This window comes from Panthera pardus, unplaced genomic scaffold (assembly GCF_024362965.1).
Source record: "Panthera pardus isolate Hobbes unplaced genomic scaffold, ASM2436296v1 HiC_scaffold_5, whole genome shotgun sequence".
NCBI classification, from domain to species: Eukaryota; Metazoa; Chordata; class Mammalia; order Carnivora; family Felidae; genus Panthera; species Panthera pardus.
In genome coordinates, this window is record NW_026526980.1 from 8,733,578 (window position 1) to 8,749,673 (window position 16,096).

At 48.2% G+C, this 16,096-nt stretch overlaps 1 protein-coding gene across 2 annotated transcripts in view; it reads left to right on the plus strand.

The window, feature by feature from the left end:
* The window catches only part of LOC109278380 (nodal modulator 1), a 55,516-nt gene that overhangs the window by 6,671 nt on the left and 32,749 nt on the right, over nucleotides 1-16,096 (plus strand). For both annotated transcript variants that reach the window (XM_019468700.2, XM_019468698.2), the window contains exons 4-12: nucleotides 564-664; nucleotides 1,631-1,737; nucleotides 3,554-3,626; nucleotides 6,028-6,180; nucleotides 6,738-6,875; nucleotides 7,211-7,300; nucleotides 9,875-9,980; nucleotides 10,170-10,320; nucleotides 14,908-15,082. In XM_019468700.2, coding sequence (XP_019324245.2) covers nucleotides 564-664; nucleotides 1,631-1,737; nucleotides 3,554-3,626; nucleotides 6,028-6,180; nucleotides 6,738-6,875; nucleotides 7,211-7,300; nucleotides 9,875-9,980; nucleotides 10,170-10,320; nucleotides 14,908-15,082 — 1,094 coding nt within the window. The remainder of the gene's footprint in view (nucleotides 1-563; nucleotides 665-1,630; nucleotides 1,738-3,553; nucleotides 3,627-6,027; nucleotides 6,181-6,737; nucleotides 6,876-7,210; nucleotides 7,301-9,874; nucleotides 9,981-10,169; nucleotides 10,321-14,907; nucleotides 15,083-16,096) is intronic.

Below are 16,096 nucleotides of genomic sequence, written 5' to 3' on the forward strand. Positions count from 1 at the left end.
CGTTTTGCCGTGGCTGCACTCACGCACTTGGTCAGGGGACAGTTTGGAGGCAGGCTTTTGCAGGTTGAATTGGGGCTCTGTCACTCACAAGCTCTGTGAGTTTGGGGAGGGGGGTCCTTTAACCTTTCCTCGTGTCAGTTTAATAATCAGTTGGAGGCGTTTTTACCCCCTGCTCACGTAGTTGTGAGGAACACATGCTCCGTGTCTGGTCCGTGGTAAGCATCCAGGAACTGAAACGATTTGGTGCGTCCTGAATTGTCACTGAGGCTCTGACATACGGCTCAGCCGAAAGACTGTCATCAAAGCATATCATCCTGCATACGCTGTTTCACCCTGGGGTGGGAACCTGGGTGTCCGGGGAAGAGGTCGGGGGGAGACCTTCCTGCATACCTCCTGGTACCTTTGGAGTTTTAACCCTGCGCGCGTGGTAAGTGCTCAAAAATAAATGAAAGTTAACTGGTAAGAGGTGTTTTGCCCGGGCACATTCACCTTACGTCAGCACTAAACTTGCTGTTGTGTCTCGTATCCTGTTTGTTCCCTCCCCTCCCACCTTCACTTCTCAGAGCCAACAAACGTGGAGCTCTACGTGGACGGCGTCAGCGACATCTGCACAAAGGGCGGGGACATCAACTTTGTGTTCACGGGGTTCTCTGTGAATGGAAAGGTTTGGCTCTGGAAGATTGTTCTTTTTAATGGTTGCTCTGTATTATATACTGCGTCCTCTCTTAACCTTCTTTAAATGGGGCGAGTAACCCACACGGGACCCGTAGGTAAGCTTCAGGAGGGTGGAATTTCATGTACAAGGTAGTGGGTGTTTTCAGGGTCAGATCTAGGTTCCCTATCATTCTTCCACAAGGTCGCTTGTGAGGGAATGCCAGGCCATTCCCCTGTAAAGGCTGCTGGCGAATAACTGCTAGGGCTGGCCTTTCGTAGGGATGAGGACAGGAAGAACGGAGGCCCCAGGCCGGGTGGCATCTTGTCCTCACTCAGGGAAACCCAAGCTGGCCTCTTCCAGACAGGATTTGCGTTTGCTTTGGCCCCTCCCCCAGGGGCTGTCTCAGTAAACTGGATTCTCTGAGAGTTTTCTGGGCCTCCCTGGTCGTGCGAATTTGGAGTGCTAACCTGTGCAAATGGCAGCTTCGAGCTCAGATTCTCAGGGGAGTTTTTTTTTCTCCCTCCATCCGGCACCAAGGTTGACACATGCAGATTTCTTTGCTGTCCTTTTCTTCCTGGCGGGTTCATTTCTCCTTTACCTTTACACCGAGAGTGAGGCGCTCACCCTTGGATGAGGCAAGGTGGTCCTGGTTTCATGTGTGAATTTCTTGCTAGGGAGGAGGATCATGGATATTGTTTTCTTTCTCTATAGAGACTGTAGAATAATGGTGTCTCTTTGGCTGATGGTGTCTTAGATACAGTGAAGCAAAGTATTATTTCCCTGTTACTACTCCCTCTCTCAGCCCCTCAGCTCTCCTTGGGAAGGGTCTCCGTGACTGTCTAATCTTTGTAAAGGAGTCTTGACCCCAGGAAGGATATAAGCTCCATGAGGGAGGGACACGAACGGGCCGGCAGTTCTGCTGAGTGGAGAGAGCTTTGCACCTGGCTTCAGTCCTGACCTCCTTCTCCTCACCAGGTTCTCAGCAAAGGGCAGCCCCTGGGCCCCGCAGGAGTTCAGGTGTCTCTGAGAAACACGGGGACCGAAGCGAAGATCCAGTCCACCGTGACCCAGCCTGGTGGAAAGTGAGTTGTGCCCGTGTCATCCTGCCTCACGGAGAGGGGGTGCTGTTACTGGGGCTGGAGGAGCTTCAGGTATAGGGGGTCCTGGGTTTAAATCCTGGTTTGGACTCTTCAGGCAAGTTCAAACCCTTTGTCTGTGAAAGAAGTCATCTGACTTCTCTCCTCCAGCACTGAGGAGATGAGTTAAGGTCTCTACAGTCCCTCCGGCAGTGCCTGGCACGTAGTAGGCCTTCTTTTAACAGCTGTGGCTGGCTCTGGAGCCTGAAAACCTGGGTTTGGGTCCTTGTTCTCCCACTTACTGGGTTTGGTCCCAGACAAGTTACTTAATACCTTTGGGCCTTAGTTTTCTCATTTATAAGTGATGGTGGTGGTGGAGCCCACCTCCCAAGGTTATTAGGAAGATTAAATTAATATTTTTATTTCAAACTGCCTGGTGTGGAATATATGCTTAATCGTGTTAGCTCCATATAGATTTGCTCTATTATGATTTTTAAAAAATCATTTCATCACTATTACATGAAAATTATTTTGTAGTTTGAAGCGACAACTATTTAAATTAACCTTGTTGAGTCAGATTTAAAGCCATTTATTTAATGGATCTATGTCGTCAAGTTGTAAGTGTTAACAGATGTGCCAAGATTAATTCAGAATAGTTCCAACTGATAATTTTGAAAGCATTCAAATCATTACTCCTTCAGTATACAAAACCAACTTAACTGCAAATTAGAAGTTGATAATGAATCTGTTGGTAAGCTATCCAGTTTCTAAGTGAGGGTCGTCGAAATTATTTTTCAGTCTGGGGATAACGTTTACTTCTACTTGATTGAAGCCTGCTGGGGGAGGCGAGGCTTCCATTTTCTCTAGACTAGTAGTAGTTTGCTTTTGACCTCGCTGGGAAAAGTGACCTGAACTTGTTGAATCTCATTCCTCTGCACTTACCTAAAACAGTGATCTTACCCTGCAGAAGTAGAGGTTAAATCTCACTAATTGCAAAATCCAGTAGTCATTTCCATTTTACTGTAGCAAAGTAGCAAAATACCACCACAGGAGAAGAAATTAGGTGGATTTTTGATCGTCCATTTCACTAGAGTTAGCCCTCTCGTCGTCTGGGTTTTGCGCTTTGAAAGGGTTAAATATATCAGAATCCTGCTGGTGGCCTTCCCAGCCTCATCTCCTGTCACTCTGGGGCTGGTTTGCCTACAGCTACCTAACTGGTCTTTGTCAGCACCTGATTTCATCACAGTAGTTTGTGCAAGAGCCCAGAACGCCTTTTTCTCTGTTTCTGCTAACACATCTAAACTCTCCGGCACAGGATTCAAAGCTTGCTGTCATTTGCCCTACCAGTGTCGTCAGCATCATCTTGTGTTAGCGATGGCCTCAGCCTGTCGGATCTGTTCTCTCTTCTTTACACAGGACTCCTCCCTTCCCACTTCTGTTCCTTTGGCACCCCTTCCCTTCTCTATGCCTATTCCTGCCTAACGCCTCTGTCAAAATGCACTTGCAAGTTCTGTGACTGATCCCTGGCTAAGCCACAGTGACTGGTTCTCAGATCAGAAATCCTTGGGGTTTAGGAGAAACCTAAAACCTCCTTCCTGTCAGCCCACAGAACACCTGTTCTTATATACACGAAGTACTCAATAAGTGCTCCCTGATGTGATTTGTACAGTGAAGGATTGAATTTTGTTTATGCTCATTTAACCAGCGAATGGCCAGTTTGTGATAATTCGAACATTATTTTCTAGTGCTTCCAATACTAGTCATAAATTAGTATACTTGGGTTGTTTTGAAAGAAAGTTTATTGGCTCTTTGTATGTCTTAGGTTTGCATTTTTTAAAGTTCTTCCTGGAGATTATGAAATTCTTGCAACTCATCCAACCTGGGCATTGAAGGAGGTGAGTATTTCATTTATGTTGATAGCTGTGCCAGCAGTGTTCTGGTTTGGGGACAAACGTATGGATTTCAGTTCAAGGTATGAAATGGGTTTATGGTTTTTCTGGAAGTAGATGAAAAATGACAGTGCTACTGATTGGTTTGGTGGTATTTATAAGATAAAACTCAGTGTAGCAGATGTTGCTTATGTTGCTTTTGGTTTTAGGTGACAATATTGCCTTCCTTCTGTGAAATAGGTCTGCTATTAACTGTAGCTATTTTAAGCTGAATCAACACCAGAAGGACCCGATTAGATTTATTTGTTGTTCTTTTTCCAGCCTGAAACAGCAATCTATAAATACACTTAACATTTTAGAAACCTGTTGTACGTGTGCCCAAGGAGAATATAAAAGAATGTTTATTGCAATTTTGCTTGTAATAGCAAAATATCGTAAGCAACCTTGATGTCCTTTAGGTGGAGAGTGGTTTCATCACACAGTAGAATTCTGTTGGACGGCAAAAATGAATGAACCAGAGCTACGTAGATCGATAGGAGTACATTTAGAAACATAAAGTTTGGGGCTCCTGGGTGGCTCAGTTTGTTAAGCATCCGACTTCGGCTCAGGTCATGATCTCGCGGTCTGTGAGTTCGAGCCCCGCGTTGGGCTCTGTGCTAACAGCTGAGAGCCTGGAGTCTGCTTTGGGTTCTGTGTCTCCCTCTCTCTCTGCCCCTCCCCTGCTCACTCTCTCTTTCTCTCTCTCTCAAAAATAAATGTTAAAAAAAAAACATAAAGTTGAGGGAAAACGGCAAGTAGCTGAAGGTAAGGAAACACAGTATTGTTTAGATAGTCGTGACAAACATTCAGGGTACTTCTCATGTAGACAAAGCCTGAAGCTGTGTTTGGGAATGGCAGACACCGAGTCCGTGGTGACATTGACATCCATAGAGGGAGGCAGGTGGGGGTTTGGAGGTACGCAAGGTCCTGAATTTTGTTTCTGCTTTTATTTCTTCAGCTGGTTAGAGTGTATATACAGGTGTTCTTTAGGGTAGTCTTCATATCTTTTTGTTTGATGGAAATTGTTCGTAGTAAAAGATCAAAAAAAGGAAGAAACAGACAAGGTGAGCCTTTGTAATCTGTGGAAAAACAAGTTGAAGAAGGATCTAAAGGACATTTCATCGTGTTAACTTTTATACTAGTTTTGAGACTGTGTCTCTTTTTTTTTTAATTCTTTTTTCTTTAACATTTATTTATTTTTGAGAGACAGACAGAGCCTGAGTCGGGGAGGGGCAGAGAGAGAGAGGGAGACACAGAATCTGAAGCAAGATCCAGGCTCTGAGCTGTCAGCCCAGAGCCTGATGCGGGGCTTGAATTCATGGACCGCGGCTCGAACCCATGAACCGTCAGATCATGACCTGAGCCGAAGTTGGACGCTTAGCCAACTGAGCCACCCATGTGCCCCGAGACTGTGTCTCATTCTTGCAAAAGAACCATCAGAATCATTATTTCTGTTTTTATTGAAAAGGTTTTATGCATGTATAACAGATAGTAGGGTTTCACACCTAGACTTCTCTGTATACTGTTCATGCCTGCCAGTTTTCAGGGTTTTAAAAAGGTTTTGTTTAAAACTCATGGCTTAAAAAAAAAAACCAAAAAAAAACAACTCATGGCTTATACATTCTGATTAGGATAAGTTTTAAGGCTTACATTGTTAATTGTATGCATAAAGGAATTTGAGTTTATTAATATAAAATTGTGTTTCGAAGTAGGGTATGCTGCTAAACATCAGGATAAGGAGTGCCCTTGGGGGGTAGTGCCTTGGAAATGAGCGTGAAGAGGCTTCTGGGTGCTGGTTCCATTCTGTTGGTGGGTGCTAGTCACAGGGTGTGTTCAGTTTGTGAAAAATCACTGTGCTGTACACCTCGAACGCGTGTGTTTTCTCCGTGTAAATTGTGCTTTGGCAGACAGCTTTAAAAATGCATGTATCTGCACCAATAAATACGGAAAAAAAAGTAAAGTGTGCTCATTTAAAAAAATTGGAGCAGATAGAACAGCATGGTAGCAGGAGTGATAACAGAGGTGGACAATTTGGAAGGTGGAAAAATGTGAAAAAGTAAAATGTTACCATGCCAAGGAAATCATTCTTTTGAGCGCAGTAGAGAGATAGAGAGCAAGTAGGGAAGGGGCGGAGAGAGAGGGAGACAGAGAATCCCAACCAGGCTCCGTGCTGTCAGCACAGAGCCTGATTCGGGGCTCAGACTCACGAACTGTGAGATCACAACCTGAGCCGAAACCGGAGTCCAGAGGCTTAACTGGCTGGGCCACCCAGGTGCCCCCTGTGACTGTTTTAGCTGAAGCACGTCTTCCTGTTGTTGAACATCCTGAGGGGTTGTTGCTTGGGAAGTTAAACTCCCCTCTTCCATAGGCGAGCACCACCGTGCGGGTGACCAATTCCAACGCCCACGCCGCCAGCCCCCTCATCGTAGCCGGCTACAATGTGTCTGGGTCAGTCCGCAGCGACGGGGAGCCCATGAAAGGGGTGAAGTTCCTTCTCTTCTCATCTGTAGTATCCAAAGAGGTAAGTAAAGAAAAGTGGACAACAGACAAACTTGTGGGCGGGGCTGCGGGCTTACAGACCAAGAACACACTGCTGAAAATGTAGCTCAAGGTGGATGTATTGTCTCAACGTTTAAGAACACTGTGTTTCTCGGTTGACTCCCGAGAAGCTGAGTGGCTTTGATAGGAGTGGACTATGTCAGAAAGTGCACAGGCCCTGAAATCAGTCCGACCCAGGTGCAGACCAGTCCCCACCCTGCGTCTTGCTGGCTGTGTGGGCCGGCCACTTCGACTCCCTGCGCTCCATTTTCTTGTTGAGAGTGGTGACCCGTCATTTATGAAGACACTCATGTCATTTTTTTCCAAGGAGACTGTGCCAATTTTTAACTTCTCACCTTGAGTGTAAAAAAGTCCGTGTTCCTTTTATCTCCAGTACTATGCCCTGGATTTCAGAAATACATATCTCGTGACATAAAACTTAGAAAAATTTTCCAATAGCATGGCCATTTGCTGATGACCAGAGCACATAAGTGGAAAAGGAAGTCATTTTCACCCTCCCTCCCCCCACCCTTGGCACAGGATGTCCTGGGCTGCAACATCTCACCAGTGCCCGGCTTCCAGCCCCAAGACGAGAGTCTGGTGTATTTGTGCTTTGTGGTCTCCAAAGAAGATGGCTCCTTCTCCTTCTATTCCTTGCCAAGTGGGGACTACACTGTGGTGAGTGGAGGAGATTTGCGTCTGGGAATCTATGGGACTCTTACAACGCAGCAAGAATCAATGCCATTTGGGTGTTAAAAGGAATAAATGATTGACCTGCAGTTTCATGACCATTTTATGTAGCGTAATTATTTAAGACGAGATTCTGACCCTTTGGTAATAAATAGCTGGAAAAAGTTTGGGCCTTCCTCTTTTAAGATCGGCAACAGGATTAATATTTTGTCTCTCAGCTCGCCTCAAACCCCTTGTCATTTGTGGCCTGTTGGGTCAGTTATTAATATTGATGGTTGAATCTTGTTGTTGGCCCTTGGTAATGAACAGACCATTCCTTCTAGATCCCCTTCTATAGAGGAGAGAGGATCACCTTTGATGTTGCTCCTTCTAGACGTGACTTTACAGTGGAACACGACAGCCTGAAAATTGAGGTAAGACCTGCCTGCCTTCTGGAGGGACAGGTGTCCAAGTTGCCCACCCTGGGCACAGGCGTTGCAAACGTGTTTAAGAATAAACAACCAGTATTGTATCTGTAAGGGCTAGGCTGCTGGGAAAAACAGAATCTGGTGCTCTGTTCCAGTTTAGCCTGGGATCCACTCTCAGTAATTTCCTCATCTGAGAAAATTGGAGCCTGAGTTATAGCTACTTTGTGCCATGAGACGTATTTAGTGTGTGCCAGTGCCAGACGATTCAGGTACTGTCACAGGGGTGGGGGTACAGTGGGGACCTAATGAGACACAAAATTCTGTTCTTTCAGACCTCAGTGGCTCTGATAGGTAAATTCACTAGTGTATCAGAAGGTGATAAGTGTTGTGTAGAAGAATGAAGCAAGAAGGAGGTGACACACTGAGACGGGTTGGGGTCTTCCAGGGTGCCCTTGGAAGTCCTCACCGTGAGGGTGGTGTTTGAGCAACAACCTGAGGGGAAAGAGGCAGGGTGGGAAGTGTTTGAGACGGGGGGAATGGCAGGTGCAAAGGTCCTGAGGCCGAAGTGTGCCTAGAGGGTTTGAGGAACTCCAAGGAGGCCGGGGTGTCTGGGATGGAGGGCGTGGGGAAGGGAGAGATGACAGGGCAGAGAGCACAGGACCTGGCGGGCCACTGAGGTTCTGAGCAGAGGGGAGGTGTGATTCCTCAGGCTGTCATGTTGAGGAGAGGTTGCAAGGGGCAAGGTGGAAGTGAGGGAGGGGTTAGTTAGGAGGCTGTGGCCATGAACCAGGTGGGAGCTGAGAGTTTGGACTGCAGGGAGGGGGTGAGTGAGAGGTGACAAACTCCCTAGATCCTAAAATAGGTGGTAAATGTGTTTTCCATCACATTTTATGTTTAATTACAGAAGTAGATAATGGTTACTGTAGAAAATTTGCTAGATAGAGCAGATCCCCAAAGAAAATAGTGGTCTCCAAAAACGGACCTCCCAGTGTTACAGTTATTGAAAAAATTAGATTTTAATCACTTTCTTTTAATGTTACATTTGAAAGTACTATGTTAAAGTAGCTTAAATTGGTAGGAGCTAGCTTTTAGGTCACATGCTCAGTGGGGTTCTGACTGCTTTTTAAGATTCCGTAAAGCACTTGATTGTTTTGTGCACGCCGGAGTAGGCAGGGGGTGAGGAGATGTCCTTGCTTTTGCTTCAGGGGGCTGGCAGAGAAGGATGGGGCAGGTGAGCGGGGAAGGACATTCCCAGATCTCAACCAAATGCAAGTTTTTGAACACATGAATAAAATTTCAGGGTGCGGCCTATGAGCTGCATGAGGTCAGGAGCCATCAGAGCGTTATTCTTTATTCCTACTGTGATTTAGTGCCTGGCACATAGTAGGTGTCTCGTACAAGTAGCTGTTGGGTGAATATAGGGATCAGTATGTGGATAAACCACATCTTGTTGGAAGGATCAAGAGGGGCTTCCTGAATTTTAAAAAAGCCATTTTATTTGAAATTCTCTCAAACGCTCTTGTATGTATGCATGCATGCGTGCCTTCATTCATTCAGGAGCGATTTATTGAGTGCCTACTGTATACCAGCTGACTAAGAAAAGGTCCCTATGTTCATGGAGCTTGCATTCAATAGGAGGTGGACAAACAATAAGAAATCAAACAAGGTCACTTCAGATAGTGGTAAAAATCTGACGAAGCTAATGAAACAGTTTAGCGTGATAGATGGTGACCGGCCCTGGCAGGAGGCAGGGCCCCTGAGATGGGATGGACAGACAGTCAGGGAAGGCCTCTCGGACAGAGGTGCTAACGGTTTGAGCCCAAACCTGAGTGGTGAGAAGGAGAGGCCTCCGCCCCGATCTCCACGTGTGGGAAAGAGTGATCCAGGCCGAGAGAGTAGCTGGTGTAACAGGCCCACGTGAGGCGTGCCTGCCGTGCCCAAATGTGGTCAGCTTGAGGCCCCAGAGATCCGGGGGGCTGGAACAGAGCGACTCCAGGGAGAGCAAAGCCATGGCACTCACAAGCGGGGGCACAGACACGTGTAAACCAAGCATGGGGTATGGCAAATGAGGAAGGTGGCCCAGGTGGAGGCAACAAGGCCATGAATCCGGGTTGTGGTGGGAAGAGACTGGCGGGGGTGGGATGCAGAGAACAGATAGGTGTCGGAGTGTGGGGAGGGGTCCCAGGTACGCTGGGGCTTGAGGTTGGGAGACTGGAGGGTGGTGCGGTTCAGCGGAACAGGGGGCATTTGGAGGGGAGGAGGCAGCTGGGAGCAAGGGTGGGGGGCTCTCTCTAGTTTGACTCCGTGAGCTTTAACTGAAGGAGTAAACTTCTAGATCTTTGTCGTTCAGTTATTTGACAGACATCAATGTGCTGGGAATGTAAGAAAGCAGGTGGACCCTGGGGAAAGCACAGCAGTGTGGGAGCAGCGTGAGTTGGGGGGCCGGGAGGGGCCTGGCTGGCACACAGGGCTCCCACATGGGCGGCTGGGCTGAGCGGTGGCATCGCTGACTGGTGGCGTGAGTGAACCAGGGAGGCTCTTGCGCTCAGGCACCTGCAGACCTTGTTCTTCATCTTCCAGCCCGTGTTCCACGTCATGGGATTCTCAGTCACCGGGAGGGTCTTGAATGGACCTGAAGGAGAAGGTGTTCCGGAGGCAGTGGTCACTCTGAATAACCAGATCAAAGGTCAGCAGATGCGTTGGCCCCCTGGACTGTTTGCCAGGGCTGGTTTTTGGTCACAGAGAGAAATGGAAAGGAAACCATCTTAAAGACTGTGAAAACATGCCAGCTTTTTGTCTCAAGCATTCTCGTGGAGACGGAGCGGATATACGGTTGTTTTTGGCTCATCTTCTTTTGCATGTTCTTGTTTTATAGTCAAAACAAAAGCCGATGGCTCATTCCGCCTGGAGAACATCACGACTGGGACATACACCATCCACGCTCAGAAAGAGCACCTCTACTTTGAAACTGTCACCATCAAAATTGCGCCTAACACACCTCAGCTGGCTGACATCATTGCAACAGGGTAAGGTCATTGTGTTTGTTTTTGGAAGTACCAGCATGGACGTTCGCAGCCACGGGAGAACAGAATTACCTTTAATCTGACTGTGTGTTTCTGCCAAGGATCCACATCGGGTTTTAGACACCTGCGAGAAATCCAGGCTGGCATTCTTAGATTAGTGCTGGGCCGCCTGGGGGGCTCAGCCAGTTGAGCGTCTGACTCTTGATGTTGGCTCAGGTCATGATCCTGGGGTCATGGGATCGAGCCCCGCATGGGGTTTCGTGCTGAGCCTGGAGCCTGCTTGGGATTCTCTGTCTCTGCCCCGCTCCCCCACTCTCTGCTGTCTCTAAAATAAAATGAAGAAAAAAAAAATCCAAAAAGGTTAGTGCTAAGTTTTATAAACTAAAGGTACTTCTATGTAGATACTTAAGGAAAATTGTTTTGCTTCGAAGTTAAAATGTGTCTAAGTTAGAAGATCTCTCATGTCTGACTCCACATCTCCAAGACCTTCCATGGCTTAACTCTTGAGGACTTTGGAAGATAGTACAGTTGCTTGGGAAAAGTTTGTCATAAGATGCTTCCGGTCACTGTCAGAGTTCTTCCTCCTTTGTTGTACCTACCTTGAGCACGTGAGGGGACATCCGGTGGTTGAATTTGTGCAGTTCTGTCCTGTAGTGATGCAACGTAGTACAGAGAACCCTGGAGTCAGACATCGGGTCCTTGTCTCCCCTGCGTGGAATGTCTAGCCTGGGCTGCCACCATCTGTGTCTGAGACAGCAGCAATGCTCACTGAACCGTGGCTTGAACGAAGCGGGGCAGGGTCTCCCAGGGGAGAGGCAACTTGAGCAAAGGCTTGGTGTGTCTGGGCAGGACGAGGAGAGTGACGAGGCCGGAGGGGCAGATCTCAGAGGACGTCTTCACACTCCCACTGGAAGAACGGGGTTTTCTCTACCAGGGGTCTGGCGGCCAGTGATCGATTTTGAGCATGGAGGGTGACACGGGTTAGGTTTTCATGTTCACTGAGGCACTCCGGCGGCCGTGTTGGAGGGTGGCTGTGAAGGGGACAAGACTGGGGCACAGGTGGCGTGAAAACAGACTTGCTGAAGGCTCACCTTACAGGGAAATCAGGGACAGGTTGGAAAAGTATTTAGGGGTTCACGGTTTGAGAAGCAGGATGGCTGTGGGCAGGGCAGAGGAACCCCTCAGGTGACAAGGGTTCAGTCGTGGCCTCTGGATCTGTAGTACCACTAGGTGGAGCTCTTCACTAGGTGCCCGGATAGATGGTAATTCGGGGAGACGGGGCCAGGCGGCCGCCAGGAACTTAGATGTGTAAGAGCAGGTAACAGTAGACCAAAAATGGAATGCTGGTGTTTGAGGGGAGGCCTCGGGAAGATCCAGGCAACGGGGTTTAAGTATGCGGTGGTACCTGATGGTCAGGGAGGCCCCAGAGCTGAGCCCTGAAAGCACAGTGCATTGGCTTGGTCACTGAGGAGGCCGCGGTGACGTTTTCTATAGACAGGTGGGGGTCAAAGTCAGAGGTTCTGTGGCATCTGGGAGACAAGGAAGTACATCGCCAGTGGAACCCGGTACTTCTGTCCCTATTGCACTAGAGCTCAGAAAATCATTTTGGATTCACGCCCTTCCTCCTTTTCTTTCATAAACATTTTTGGGCAACTACTCGGGGTGAGACCCTGTGATAAAGACTGGGTGTGTAACAGTGAACCAAACTAGCAAGACGGAGATGGGGCTTCGTCTTCCTGGGGAGACAGGCTCGAGCCTGAGTAACTTGTGGTAGTAAGTTCCAGTAGGTGTGCAGGGAAGGGGGCCGGGGCCCAGAGAGGACCCTCACTGGGTCACTGAGACCCGGGGGGACTAACAGCTAAGTGAGGCTTCCCAGACAGCAGGAACGGTGTGTTCCAAGGCCCAGAGGGGTGGGAGAGGAGCCTTCTGGAAGGTGGCCAGCGTGGCTGGAGGCAGCTGGTGAGGTTAGAGAGCCTGAAGTAGGCTGTGGAGGTGGGCTCTTCTCCCCGCCCGTGATGGGAAGCTGTTGAAGCGTTTTCGGCAAGGAAGCAGTATGGATCAGGGCATTTAGAGTAGATGTTTTTTCTCCTGCTCTGGCCGCTCTGTGGAAGAGGGATGGCAGGGAACCCAGAGTATCCGTGGAGGGACTCGACAGGAAACGGTGACAGTTGTCTGGAGGGGATAGGGTGGTGGCAGGTCCAGGGTACCGGCAGGGGAGGACAGGAAGTAGATGCCTTTGACAGATAATGTGGGGAGGGGGTCGGCAGACTGGTGCTGTCGGGGTCCCAGATTTCTTTTTTGAGCAACTGTGTAGATGGAGGAGGTGCTGTTCATGGAGATGGGGGATGATATTCGTATTTATTTTTTTCTTTAAAGTGGAGTATTTGGGTCGAAAGAGAGAAAAATGACATTTGTCAAGCATCTTTCGAAAAACTCATTTTCCTTTTGGGCCAAAATAACACATTTGCCCTTTAATTCATTCATGTATCTTATTTAAAAAACAATTCCCAATTTATTTGAGAAGGAAATGCCTTGGCTTCTGTCCAAGTGACTATGAGAATATAATTATCTTGTAATGCATCAAAATCATCAGTTTCTGAATAAACGTATTCACCTCTGATGAATTTGTTGACACAAATCAATTTTTGAGGGCTTCAGTGTAACACAACACTGTCCTATTTAGTTTTTTTTTTTTTTTTTTTAGTTTATTTTTTTTAAACTAAAGCCAATGTGCATTTGAGGTTTGGGGTAACTGGATAGTTATCTTTGAGACTACGAGCTAAAACAGGTGGGATGGGTAAAATATTTAAAACTTTGAGAGACAAAGAGGTTCAATTTAGAACAAAAAAGTGACGTTACCCATGACACGTATATAAATTAAGACATCGTGAAAGGTCCTTAAGAACAACTCACCAATTCGGGCGCCTGGGTGGCCCAGTAGGTAGGCGTCCACCTCTTTGGTTTCAGCTCGGGTCACGATCTCACAGTTCATGGGATCGAGCCCCCTTGTTGGGCTCCTTGCTGGCAGTGTGGAGCCTGCTTGGGATTCTGTCTGTCCTCTCTCTGCCCCTCCCCCTGCTCGTGCTCTTGCTTGCATGCACGCTCTCTCTGTCATAATAAATAAACACTAAAAAAAGGAAGAAAATAGCTCACCCATATCCCCTTCCTGTCCTTTTACTCTCAAAGTGCCCAGTTGGGGAGAGTGAGAACCAAAATGTGTGCCTTTAACTCTAGATCAGAGGCCTGCACACTTCCAGTGTAAAGGGCCAGAGAATGAGTATGGTGGGCTTCACGGGCCATACGGCCTCTATGACGAAACCCACCATGGCCAATTCATGAATGACTGGCGTGGCTGTGTTCCAGTTAATCTTTATTTAGCACGCTGAAATTGGAGGTTCGTATGATTTTTGTGGGTCAAACTATTCTTTTGATTTTTCCGCCTCTCTTTTAACCCTTCAGAAGTATGGAAGTAAAAGTGTGAACACCCTTCTTAGCCCACCGTCCATCCAGAAACAGGCAGCTGACTGGATTTGGCACGTGGGCCCCTGCTCTAGATTGTGAGCTCATGTGGCAGGCTGGTCACTTCACTCTGCAGGCACGACTGGCTTGTCACCGTTCTTAGACCGCACACACAGCTTCCCACTGTGCTGTTTTCTGCCATTTTTTATTTGCAGCGGGTGGGCATTCCGACGTCGTGTGTACTCCCTAATTACCCAGCATCGAATCCAACTTACTCTCTTTCTGTCAAAAGTAGCAACTGACTTTTACTTAAAGTGATCCATTAGGATTAGAAAATACAACCTTTAGTCAGCCGAAGATCCAACTGGAGCCTCCAGCCCTGTGCATTATTACACTTCAACACATCAACTGACTGAGAAACGAAGACCGTCACTGTGCAGGATGATGGTCTTGGTTGGTCTTCAGCAGCGAAGGGCCGCGCCTTTCACGCGCTTCTCCGGGGACACTTCGCAGCACTTAACACGCTGCTCACTTAGAGCCTCCAGTGTGAGTCGTTACCTGAATAGGGCCTTTCAGTTAGAAGTCACTTTGGTGGCTCCTGGAGTTCTATTTTGGCTTTGTAATTTTTTTTAATTTAATTACCTTTTCTGTTCACATCTCCCCAGTTGCTTTTATCCACGAACTGTATGGAATGACAGGCGAGGAAGGCGTCTTTGATGACGCCGCCCCGTTTCGTGGCCCGGGCAATGCCACAGCGTCAGGCTCCTCACAGCTCTTGCGTGTAAGCCCAGCCCACGTCCTCAGTCCGAGGCTGTTCCGCCATCGATGATCCGCTTTACCCGAAACATTTTTATCATCCGCAGATTTTCTGAAAATGGCTTCCTCGGTGGGGGATTGCCCCATCCTGGGCTCCCACTGTGCCTTTTCCCGTACACAGAAAGGGGTTCAGTCTTCCCGCCAAAGGTTGTTTTTTGAGACCGCAGTCATTTAGGCTGCTTTTCTGTCTCTTTCTTAAGGTTAAACTAGTCCTGGGGACCGGGGCAGGAAGAGGGATGCGCAGCTGGGGTTGGTAAGTGCCTCTCCTGTCACAACTGAATTCTCATGCCGGAATGGGTGGTCCCCTTGTTACAGGTTCAGTGTCTGTGGCCAGATATCAATCACTCGCCTCCCTGACACTGTCAAGCAGATGAGCAAATACAAAGCTGTCCTGTCGTCTCAAGACAAGGACAAGTCTTTGGTCACCGTGGAGACGGATGCTCGTGGATCATTTTGTTTTAAAGCAAAGCCAGGGACCTACAAAGTCCAGGTATGATGAGTTTTGTTTTGTTTGAGATAGTCGATATTTTACTTAAGGTATTTAAGGTATTCAGTGATTTTTAGAAGGATTATCATTAGCCGGAATGGAGTTACAGAAGGAGCGTTTCTGTCCCCAGTTTCTTATTTGAAGTCTTTACGTTCCCGCATGTCACAGTAGAGCCCGATGGGCACCCAGTATGAAAATGATACTCAGGCGTCTCTTTTTTCCAGTCCCGATGTTTGTCAGGAGTTACTTTCAGGCTGCCGATCACACCTGCACCTTCCTAGGCTTCTGGCTGCTATAGACTAGCCGTAAGTCCCAAAGGAGATCAACATTAACCCTTTACTGATGGCAGGTCCACAGTGCATGGCTTCTGGCCCCCGAGGCCAACATGGAGCTTGTGTTTTTCCACCTCACCCTGAATACCATCTGATTCTCCATCGAGGCAGGCACAGAAGCTGGGGACACCCTGGCCTGTGGCCTCACCGAGGGGGGTGAAGGCCTCAGCACAGGACAGTAGACAAGAGGTGGACAGAGCCACAGGTCAGCACACCGTGCCTTTCAGTGCCACGGCCCTGCTCATGGGGAAGGCTGAGTCCCCGGGCAGCTCGGGCTCTTGTCTGTCCAGTCAGCTGCTGCTCTTCTGCCCTGAAGAAGGGCAGGTGAGGTGAGGGAGAGGGCTGGGAAGGGTCCCTCTGAGACTGTGCTCTCCCCCAGAGCAGGCAGACTCCCCTCCCTGAGGAGATGGGGTGGGAGAGTGGTTTCCCTGCTTCCGCTGAACAGTGTGGTGTGAGTACTTAGCCCCTTTGCCAGTCAGCCAGCTCTTGTGAAGTTGGCCACATTGACAGGCCTTTGGAAGCCCTTTCGAAGCATAAGGGACTTGCCAAGGAAGGGCAACTTGGGGAGGTAGACTTCACTAGGGATGAAATAGCTGCCCACTGGACTCTTCCCCAGTCCTTCTTCTTAGCTCAGGCGTCCAGAAGAAAAGGCCTCACTCTGCCAGGAGCTCATCCACATAGCGTT